The sequence below is a fragment of the Staurois parvus genome, unplaced genomic scaffold (assembly GCF_062004578.1).
Source record: "Staurois parvus isolate SC_StPar_1 unplaced genomic scaffold, SC_StPar_1.0 ptg000058l, whole genome shotgun sequence".
In the NCBI taxonomy this organism is placed as follows: Eukaryota; Metazoa; Chordata; class Amphibia; order Anura; family Ranidae; genus Staurois; species Staurois parvus.
In genome coordinates, this window is record NW_028317854.1 from 11,769,701 (window position 1) to 11,781,886 (window position 12,186).

A 12,186-nucleotide genomic window follows, 5' to 3' on the forward strand; every position below is an offset into this window, starting at 1 on the left:
TATAAGTGTAGTAGGGATTTTTGATCAAAAGTTCCTTTGGGGGCAGGGAATAATGTGAATGGTTTCATGTATTCTGTAAAGCAGTGCTTAAAATGTTAATGTTGTAGAAATGCAATAAATAAATGGGTCTCCTATCACCCTCTGTTATTACTCATAACAAACTTTTAAATAACATGTAATATGAATATGAAATATGAAGCATCTCATGAACATAAAAAATTTATTTAAAGAAAAAATTGTCACTGAATTTTTAGGCATTTCAAGTTTAGATCTATAAATGGGAAAAAAACATTCAACTGAATGTGCTGATTTAAGACAGTAACATTTTCATCGTGGTCAAGGTTAACTCCGTTATTGGTAGACCAGAGTTTTTCAACAGTTCATTTAAAAATCAAGAGTCTAAAGTTCAACTGAAAGATCTCTTGCAATGTTTAGAAGACATTTGCAGATAATTACTTTGTTTCTACTTGTTACAGATACACGTTGAGCAAGCCAAGGGATTTCAAGCCAGTTCTAGAAACCCAAACTGATCTTTATCATTTTCTCAAAGGAGCATCTGTTTGTGAGTTAGCCTTATAAACTTCAGTCAATTCTACAGGCATGTATGACCCAACAGTGGACATTCCCCAACTGTATATTTATAAGCCTGCTTACATTATTTTCAAAGCTACAGCTGCATCTTCATGCTCATTCCATCCACCTGACTAGCACATGTTCAATTGCTTGACGTATTTAATCTCAAACATGTTAGCTTAAAATTATTTCATGCAAAGGAAATAACTCAATAAGGATGATTTGCTAAAGAGAATTTAAATCATCTAAACTTGCAATTGTTAGGTCACCACTAATATCTGGCAAGTTAATTGGATACCATCAACGTTTTCCTTCTTTTTTGATTATATTTATTTGGTAATGTGTTATACATTTAATAGACAATGCTCTGAAGGTGCAGTTATAATTTAAAATGACATATGACAACTAAGGAGTTAAAAAGATCTGGAAAGAACAGTGACATTTTGGAGCCATACAGGACCCCTTCATTAGGCATGTGACATTATCTAGCAGGGAACAACTCAGCAAGGCTGGCAACACTGCTTGGGATGTCAGTGCAGAAGCGATAAAGTTGTCAACTAACAACAGGAACATAGGAGCTCACTGGATTTCTGGCAGCTCAACAAGTACATTTATGTACTTAAAAAATAAATATTTAAACCAGTAAACAAGCAACAGTTTATGTATATATTCCCAACAATGGTATACGGAACTTCAAAAGTAATTATCATTGTATTAACCACATTTAATATTTAAATGATTAATAGTAAGTTACAGCAACATAACTTTTTATTAATTACCATTAAAAATAATGTGCAAAATGTATAATACCATAGCATGGAATGCAAGAACATATATGCTATCATACATTTTTGTGGACGCAGAAGCAAAAAAGGTAAGAAACTAGTTTAGTTCTCTTCACAATGAACAACTGCAAAAACACTGTATCCTTGTAACACATATTCTATTGTACACAGGTGTGCGCATGTGGTGTGCCAGGTTTCCCTAGGCACACCCTATTCACCCTGTGCACCTTAATGAAGCCGAGTGGGCATGTGAGCAGTGGGGGACCCAGAGGAGAGGTGGCTGTGCTGTGAGCTGTCTTCTCCCCCCTCCCTGCCAGAACTGCTGCACTCACAGTTTTTTCTTCTCCCCACCCCATGCCGCCATTGCACAGAGGGACAGTGTAGCAGGCAGCAGTGTGTCTGTGCTCCCCCCTCCCTCCTGCAGTCACCACTCAGCCAATCAGCAGCAGGAGGACGATCACAGGACTGCCATAAGGAACGCTGTAAAGTGTAGTTCAGGGATAGGACTGCTGCATTATGCAAGAATAGCTGCAAAACTACAAGTCCCATAAAACTATGGGACTTAGGAGGAGCAAGGGAGTATTTTTCTTAAAAAAATAAGTTCACCTTTTGATGAGCCTACTGAGAATTACACCCACAATCAACAGATCGCAGGTGCAATGTCAGGCTCCTGCAGACTCTCAGTATAGCTGTCTGCCTGTACCTCTGACATGGGCAGGCAGACAGATACTTGAGAGCAGGAAGATCAATGAACTACGAGAGCAGTCACCAGCGCCCTTACAGTTTCTTGAGAACTACAAGCCATCAGCTGCAATGACTAAAGGTACTTGTTGTCTATTTATTCACAGGAAACTGTGAATGAATGACACGACCATGTGGGCAGAGCCCTGCATGGGCATGCTGTTTTTAAATTGTGACAGCGGGTGTGGAGGAGGGAGTGATTAGTTACTTTGTCATAGAAATTATATTTGTCAGACTGTGTCTGAATCTACCCTCTGTTTGATCATTTATGTTATATTATATACAGGGCTTCTTTTCTCAGAGAATATGTGCAAGAACTCCTGTTTCTGAGTCACTTCTTGTCTCCACCCCTACCCACCTCTGAGTACAGTCCCTTGGTTCCTCCCCTTAACTACCCCTTTTAGAGAATACAGAACCAAGGATCATTTTGTGGTGCTAAGAAATTTGTATGGAATTTATTAATGATAACAAGAATAGCAGTAAAGTAGATCCCCAGCCAGCAGCAATAGAGCCCCCCCTAACAACAACAATGGACCCCTGCAACAAAATACCATCCCAACGACAATAGACCCTCAGCAGCAATAACAGATCTTACAGCAGCCAGAAACAATAGACCCTCCCTCAACAGCAGATCCCTTCCAGCAACAATTGACCTCACCAGCAACCATAGATCCTCCCTCAACAGTAGATCCCTTCCAACAACAGTGGACCCTCTAGCAACAACAGATCCCCCACCAGCAACAATAGATCACCTTGCAAAAATAGATCCCCTCCAGTGACAATACATCCCCCAGCAGCCAGCATCAATAGGCCTTACAGCACAGCCCAGTACCATTTGCCATTACATACATTTAATGCTGGAGGTGCCGAAACTACGTTCCCCTGCATTCCCACTGAATACAGATCACCTTTTTCTCTAAATTATACCAATACATTGAGTTAATTTACCACTAAACGGCCTTGTGTTTATTTCCTGGTACTAATTCACAGCCGACTTAAAGATATCTATACTTGTGGTCTTATAAGTGCTTGAAGCAATTTTCATTAAACCAGGTGTCAGGGGGCCTGAGATTATTAACAATGAACCAAGCAGATCCTTGTAACAATCATGAAGATGCTTTGTTCAGCAAAAAATGGGAGGTACACAGATATTCTGCTTTCATATTAGTTTAGTGCTACCACTTTGCATGTTATCAGGGTGGGGGTAAGAGAATATATATATAGTTGCAGGTGTGGTGAGGGAGAAAGGTGAACTACAGATATGGTACAGGAGGGAGGTTTGGTTGAGAGTCCAGTGAGGGGGCTGTCTAAGAGTGTGGGGAGGTGTGCGATCATAGTAAAAGGGGGGTCTGGCTGACATTACAGGAGGTGTGGTTGGGTAATAGTGGGGGGGGGGGGTTGGTGTCTAACATTGCAGTGTAATAGTGTGAGGTGAGAAGGTAAGCCTCCTTCAGGGTTGTACTTTAGAGGCTCCATTTCTTTTTGGTTATATACATAGAGTTCTCCCTTAAAGTTTACTTTCTTCAGCTGCTTTCTCATGAGAAAATAGAGGATAACATTTTGGATTTCTAGGCATATAACCAAGTAATAACCTTGAGTGTCTACAAAGGAAACTGACACATGATTTAACTTTATCTCTTAACTTTACTAAAGTTTTTGTAAGTTACTGAATAAGCAAAATAACTTTCTTGCAACCACCCTGTGTGTGTTTCTCTTTCTGTGTACACAGTATGGGCTTCACTATATTATATATAATAGTATACAGCGGACCACTTTGAACTTTATAAGGGAGTGTAGGAATGGAGTTAGGAGGCGGTGCCTAGGTAGCAGCTAGGGAGGTGCTGTCAACCAACCTGGAGAGCCACCTCTCTGCATAGGACCTGACCCTTTCCCTGCTCACACAGGAATAGATTCTGAAAGAGGGGATGGCAGGATAACAGACTGCCTAAGAGCTTCTCTGCTGCTATTTCAGCCATCTTCTTCTCAGCCTGCCTGCCTTCTGAACCCTGACTAAACTGTGCAACCTGACAGGTCTCAGACAGCAGGCTGGCAAAGGAGACAGGTGTGGCACCAAGAAATCTGTCAACAGTCTGTCATCTCCTCAGGCTGTACCTCTGGCAATGTGAGCAGGGAAAGGGTCTGGTTCTGTGCAGGGAGGAAGTTCTATGAATTATCCAGGCTGGCTGGAACTTAGTAGGGAAAAGGAGGGTTGTGTACAAAAAGGGCGCACAGCAGAGGGAGGGATGTTCTAAGCTCTGTACCATGACATCAGACTTCACAACACAGCATTGGTATGGAATATGGATTCCATTCACCTTCCTGAAACCTCTCAAACAAGTGGCTGGAGGGAGTACAGGATCTCTGTAGACTGTATGGCACAGTGAGGATTGATGTGGGGAGCAGCGGCATGTTTAACATGAGGCAAACAAGGCATTTGCCTAGGGTGGCAATTTTCAGGGAGACGGCAGAAGAAGGAATACAAGGGAAGGATGGGGAACTGGTCAGCTCTACCATGAGATCCGAGGAGGCTGCACGCTGCTGGAGGGTGTAGGGATGGCCAGCTGCTTCTTTCCTTCCAGAGGTTAAGGTTAGTTTATGAATCGAGTGGTCATGGCAGGGGGCATTGGGGGACATGTGTTGGTTGGTGGGGGCAGCAGGGGGATGGGAGGGGGATTGTGGTGTTAGGCTGTAGTGGCGAAGGGTGGTGCGTGGGGGGGTTGCTGGTGGGGTGGGGGGCGCACAATTTTAGTGTTGCCTAGGGCAGCACATGAACTAAATGCAATACTGGTGGGGAGTGTTTCAAGAGGTTGGTGAAAACACAGCAGGCATATATGATCAGGGGTAGGAGGTTCGGATTGGTTGGATGCACTGAAATATTCTTACAATATGATTGCCCATTAGAGAGGAAGAAGAGGGTAGTGAAAGGGGAAGGAGTAGGGGAACTCACTACTGGAGGCAGAATTCACCAGTGACAAAATTAAACTCTGATTAAGGCATTATCTTCAAAGGAAAAGTGAAACGGCGCTAAGCAAATTAAGCTCTAAGCTCCTTTCACATGGGCATTGTCGGGCAGCTAAACCAGGCAGCTGCAGTGCATTATAAACTCACCTTAGCTGCCTGTCAAAACCGGGCAATAGCTGCTGCACAGCCCCATACATACAGTCACAGCCACAAAAGCACTGGCAAATAAAACCCAGATATGGTATAGACATAAATGGGGCCATGCTGCAACTGTGACGCAACCAAATCCAATGGGCATGGTTTTGACACAGTACATAAGAGATTTACATGTATGCGGCATGTCCCCTCCTGATCACCTGCAACCTGTGGGACAGCCACCTGCAGACAGTGCAATCAGCAGCTAGGCCAGTTTTTGTAATGTATATCTCTGTATACCATTTCTTTTTTTTTGTAGTTTTTTTGTATATGCAATATTTTTAAAGAGACAAAGACAAAACATGAAGAAATGTGCTTGTATTACAAGGCACATTTCTTAAAATTTTACCCAGACATACACTTAAAAATTGGGTTTTTGTTAGAGTTTAGTTGTAACAAGCTTCTGGCTCTTCAAAAATACAATGCAAAACAAAGAACATTCTGCCAAAAATAAAGTACCTTTGCTCCTGTTTCACCTTTAGGGCCAGCTTCACCCATGTCACCCTGTGAAAAATTAAAATATATATCATTTATACATGTTCCTTTCTTACAGCTCTTTATATGAAAGAGTATAGATCGCATTAACATTTTGTGAAGATTTGATCTATTTATAAAGGGTGAAATACTTAGACACACATTTATAAAGCAGTGAATGTGACATTCACAGGTGCTTAATCATCCCCTGTATTTACAAGACTCGCACAAGGAAGATTCAATTAGAATGAATATTTTGTGAGTGACACATTTACTACCATATTAGTCTGAATTTTCTTTAATAAATGCTCACAGGATAAATCAACATAGCTATACATATTATAATGCAACATAGATTTGAAAGTCAACTCAAATAGGGAAAAGCAATGAAAACAATTGGTTTAGAATAACAGAAATGACAGGCAACAACATTTACCAACATGTTTCAATAATGATGCCATTCAGCAGTAAAAAGTAAAGTAGCAGGCTAAAGCACAGAAATAGTTCATGCATTTCATAGATATTCAGAAAATCACCAGTGACCTTCAACTCTTGTTGTCCCCACAGGTAACCCTTGATCTCTCCTCTGAAACCTCTGACCTCCAATAAATAAGCAAATTGCTGTAGCTGCAGAAATGCTACATAGACCCATCCACCCCATGCCTGACACCAATGAAGACTAGTCACCACGCTACATACTCATTCTTTATATCCTCATTTAATTAATTCTTGTTTTTCCATATTTCATACCATCCCTGCTTCTTATCAATACAACTTTCTACCCGGTCATGATTTGGTAAGCACTTGGAGGGTGTTTAGTGAAGCTACTAAAGTAAAAGTTTTACCTAGTTTACACGCCACCATAGATGCAATATTATCATCTTTATAGACCAGGGATTTACAAACTGAGGCCCGTGGACCCATGTAGCCCTTTACTTGCCTTTGTCCCTGGGGCACTATTCCTTCCAATGATATGAGGCACTATTCCTCCCACTGATACCAATGATGGGACACTATTCCTTCCACTGAAACCAGAGATGGGGAGCTAATTATCCCACCGACACAAGTTATGGGGAACTATCCTCCCACTGACACCAATGATATAATTTTTTGTATTTCCACTGACCACCAAGCCTGTGGCACTGCTTACTCCCACCGATGCCAGAGCATTTTTTACTCCCGCTGGCCACAATCCGGCCCCTATAAAGTTTGAAGTGCAGTAAACTGGCCCTTTGTTTTGAAAGTTTATAGACCCAAATGCTACAGGCAATAGGTAGATAGATAAAACATACACATACATAATTAGTCAAGCAGACAATTTTTCTCCATACAAATATCTATATATAGATAATTGGCTGTATACTGTGTAACCCACGGCTACACATGGGTATATATAACCCATGTATATATATAATTTTTTTTCATTAATAATAGAATGATAGATCTCTTACCCTTTCACCAGATTCACCTTGATCACCCTTAAAAAAAAAGAAAATCTTAACAGAATCCTTAACAGGTTATACACAGAACAAACTAAATACACAAAACACAGGATAAGGATATTTATTTTCAGATACGTGACTATAATTGTCAAATCTAATTTGGCTAAAAATAACTTCCCTTTTTTACTATCTATTCTAGAAGGTTATAACATTCATTTTAATTAAATTGGATCATATTGGAATATAAATATACTAACAAACGTCTTTCTGATTCTCTCTAAATTTTCACGGATAGTGTTTTATTTTTATTTACATGCCTTATTTCTATTTTTTTTTTTTTTTTACTTTTTCAACTCTGTGACATGATCACGTGGCTTTTTCTTCTTAGCGTCAATCAGTGGGAAGAGATAGCAGAGAAGAGTGACTGGCTACTGGATGGATGTTACTTTAGGTGGTGCTTTTGGTGCCTGCACAGGTGGGGATAGGGAAGCACAGAACTTCCATCATTACAAGTTTACCCTGCAGTTGTCAGTGGCATGTTGCTGCAACAACAGCTCTGGCAGAGTCCATGTGAAGCAATATTCAGGGAACATGGGTATATGAGCTATGCAAATGGCTGACCTTCATAGAGCTTGCACCATGTCCCTTGAATGGTGGTGACATATTTGTACATGAACATGTCTACCCCAATCTCTGCCTTGCAGAGACCCTGCAGTCTCTTGTTTTGCTAGGCAATGCAGTGCTTTTACTCTATGGCAGAATATAGAAGACATAATCCACTGAGTGACAGGCAGGGAGGAGTTTTATCAAGGTGAGTGGTGCTAGGTAAGGAGAAAATAGGCAGACCCCGCAAGTGGTCTCTCCCTCCTACATGTGGTGCTGACTTATTGACATCGGCGCTGCCTGTGAAATAAATCACAGGGAGATAATTGATTGTCCTACTTAGAGGAAGCGGGCATCAGTGACTGGTCAACCTATTTCAAGTATTTTTCTGGAGGAGAACACTTCAGAAAATGAGAAGAGAAACTTCCGCTGCACATTTATCTATTTAAAGCTATGTGAAGCTCCCCCGGCCACTTTGCCAATTCTTTCAAATAAGGTTAATTCATAAACACGTAAAATGAATCCAAATAAATTAGCTGTTGCTTTTATTAGCTGTCATTTTATGTTTGCTGTGTTCCCTACTGACTACAACCTCTGCCGCTGCGTTTACACAGGAATTACATGGAAGTAGGCTCAGGAGTTCCTGACTCCTGTTGGTAGGAACAATTGCTCATATAGCTGTAGCCTACAAGGTCAGAACTATCAGTATAAGCAGGTGTTGAACATTGGCCTTTGGTTCAACAAAGTATATAAATGTAGGCTTAAAGTGTTACTAAACCCACAACAGTAAAATCAGTCTGTATATGCAGTAAAGCAAGCTTGTTATACTCACTGTGGAACCTAAGAGGTTAATCGTCAGCATTGTGTAAAAATGCTGTGTGATCCTGACTTCTCTGATCCTCCCCTTCTTCCAGTGCCCCCCTCTTATCTCCTGATAAGACATATCGTGTGGAGACACTCTGCACATGATCAGTTTGGTGTCTATTGCTAAAGAGGGTTTTTTTTTTCTTGGGAGAGTGCACATAATCAGCACAGGGCCCATCAGCACTGTCCAGACAGAGGTTAGGGGTTCTGCATCCTCCTAGAGGAGAATGGAAACTCCTCCTAAAAGCTTTAACCAGTGCTCTGCTGAACACTGATAGAAGTCCCAAGACTGCTCTAACTGACAATGAGAAAAGGTATTTAGTAGTTTATATTTACTAAATTAATTGCATTCCCATGTTCTATGTACTGTGGGAGACCAGATTTAGTGAATGCAGGGTCCTGCATTCACTAAATCTGGTTCAAGTAGAACTAAATAAGGTTAAAGTAGAACTATAGGCAAAACATTTTCTTTTTCATTTTCATTTTGGATACAGTAAGGGTGGGGTCAGGGGCGGACTGACAACTCATGGGGCCCCTGGGCAATAGGGGATCATGGGGCCCCTGTGTCCTTGCCCAAACTCAAAAAAGCCTATGAAAAAGGTTCCAGGGGCATCTCATGGGGCCCCCTACTGACCCCGGGCCCTCGGGCAGTGCCCGAGTTTACGAATGGTCAGTCCGCCCCTGGGTGGGGTATAACCACTGTCAGTTCTTTTATTGCCATATGTGTCCCATTGGGGAGATTTATCTTCACTTCCTGTCCCATAACCAAAATAGAAAGTGAGAGAAAATCCATGCAAATAAAGGGAATCCTAGGGGGTGTCATCAGAACTAGTGTCTCCATTGGAAGATTTCACCCTATTACTGCTCTGAGAATAGCCTGCAATTTGCGATTTTATTTATTTTCACTTTAAACAATAATGGTACACAAGACATATAGAGAGTGTGAATCTCCCTAAGAGAGCAGAGGTAGCAATAAAAACCCGACAGTTGTTCTAATCCATCTCCACTAAAGAAAAGTTGTGCCTTTAGTTATACTTTAAGGCACAATTTGTACTTTTTTTTGCTCTATTACTTAAGATGTCAAGTACTTTGAGCTTTAATTCTGGTTCATGTGAGGATAATTCACCCCTGTAGCTGATTTGTTTTGACAGCACAATGGAATAAAAATAATTATAGTTTTATATGCAATAGCTGTTGGCTGCGTGTTTTCAGCTCACCTTCATCCCTTGTATGCCATCTAATCCAGGTGCACCTCGATCACCCTAGAACACAAATAAAATAATGCAACAATAACATTAATAAACTCAATGTAAAACATTTCACAAATATCTTTTTGAACATTTTAATAGATACGGCATCATTTTAGGTTTTATGTAGACACAGCTTTTAAATAGGTCTACATTTTGAAATGTTTCTAGGACATCTACATTTAACCTAAATTTTGAAACCATTTAATTAGGTAGCATTGTGTGCTGGGGAATTATTGTATTGTTCAGCATACTGTCCTATGCGTTCCCTGTGCTAGTTAAAAATCGTAAAAAGAGAAAATGAACCGCCAGTGGTAAAACTCTGTGAAGTGCAAGTACATAATTACCCAGCATGGTGTTACACTGCTGCTAGTAAACCAGCCCAAAACAAAAAAGGGCTTCTTAGGAAGATGCGTACAAAATAATATACAATTTATTGGTCCATAAATAACAACACAACTTACTCAAAAACAGACACACCAAGCCTGACTATACCCCAAACCAAAATACTGATACCGGTTTTGCTGCCGACACCAAGCATTTGCACGAATACAAATGCCAAGATACCTGAAACTGATACCTTTGCGGTGTGATTTTAGCCTATACAAGATGAATGGGCTAAAGTCGCTCTGCAAAGAATCACATGTGATTTGAATGCAGGAATGCAGTGCAATTCTAGGCCGAATCACATGCAGTTTCCCTGCGGGTGCAGTGCAATTTGCAGTGCCATTTGAGACATTCATTTTGTATGGCTCAAACTGCATCACACCCTTGAGGAAATTCAGACAGGAATCACACCACATTCCAGTTCAAATCACATACGATTCTTTGCAGTGTGATTTGAGCCTATTCATTTTGTATGGACTCAAATCTTTATCGGGGAGTACTTGGGAGCAAGTATCGGTACTCGTACTCACCAATAAAGTAGCGGTATCGGTGTATCCCTGCCAAAAAGATTTAAAAATATTGCAGGGCCTCACCAAAACAAAAGCCTAATGAAAAATCATATATTATAAATGTCACAGAGTAAAATGCCTTGGATCAGAGAACAGCATCATATATGGTAAGTGATTTTGAATCTGAACAAAAGCTTTGCAGATGTTTTGGGGCAACACAGTGGCTAAATGGTTAGCACATCTGCCTGACAGTAATTGGGTTTCTGCTTCGAATCCCAGCCACGACACCACCTGCCTTGAGTTTGCATGTTCTCCCTGTGCCTGCATGGGTTTCCTCTGGCTACTCCAGTTTCCTCCCACACTCCAAAGGCATGCTGGTAGGTTAATTGGATCTTGTCTAAATTGTCCCTAGTATGTGTATGTATGAATGTAAGTTAGGGACCTTAGATTGTATGCCCCTTGAGGGTTAGGGACTGATGTGTATGTACAATATATATATATGTGTAAAGCACTGTGTAAATTGACAGCGCTATATACAGTAAGTACCTGAAATAAAAATAAAATGTTTTGTAAAAGCTTGCTGTGCACACTGCTCTTCTGAAGTCTAGTGTATAGTATACAGCATGCTACTCTGAAGAGCAGTGTGCACAGCAAGCTTTTATAAAGCATCTGCAAAGCTTTTGTTCAGATTCAAAATCACTTACCATATGTGATGCTGATACAGAAAAATGGCAGAGCCAAAGATTAAGCCAGTCATAGATGAGATCTAACCATGTATGGGCAAGCTGAATGTACACAAGTTGATCAATCAACTTTTTACATGTGATTATTGCTCGCGGCAACCACCGGTAGAACACAGTGGCTGCGCAGGAGGGATTCCCCCATCAACACTGACTGTGTTTACAGTATAGGGTAATCGGGCAATTTTCTTTCCTACAACCTGTGGCTTCAGGAAAGAAAAAAAATCCATTTATGACCAGCTTTAGATGTGATGATGATATAGGAGTCTCATAGACTGAACTCAAGTCATATGGAATAGGGCTGTGAATTAGCTAAGTTTACTTGTTTGTTAGGAACCAGTTTGGCGGAGCCATAGATAAGATGTGATGACAATATAGGAGCCTCATAGATTGAAGTAATCTTTTATAGTGTATGGCTGTGTGTCAGCTAATTACATGATCTCGTCTGTCTGAGATCCAATCTTTCTGGTAAGAAGTGTGTGTATCCTGGTGGCCTGGATATCCTCACAACACTGGCTCCCCTTGGGATTTGCACTGGATTGTGATTGCTTAAAATAGAATTGAACGTCATACTTAGAGAATTTCTTTCACCTTGGTGGACTTTATTGAATGACCATCTTATTTCCGTATATGAGGATGTTTTGATATCTATTTTTTTTTAAGAG

General features: G+C 40.7%; 1 protein-coding gene across 1 annotated transcript in view; it reads right to left on the minus strand.

Annotated features, from left to right (window-relative positions):
• The window catches only part of COL25A1 (collagen type XXV alpha 1 chain), a 658,924-nt gene that overhangs the window by 160,839 nt on the left and 485,899 nt on the right, over positions 1 to 12,186 (minus strand). Inside the window, exons 13-15 of the mRNA XM_089668497.1 lie at positions 9,856 to 9,900; positions 7,181 to 7,207; positions 5,715 to 5,759 (exon numbers count right to left, since the gene is read on the minus strand). Of these exons, the coding sequence (XP_089524623.1) occupies positions 5,715 to 5,759; positions 7,181 to 7,207; positions 9,856 to 9,900 (117 nt within the window). The remainder of the gene's footprint in view (positions 1 to 5,714; positions 5,760 to 7,180; positions 7,208 to 9,855; positions 9,901 to 12,186) is intronic.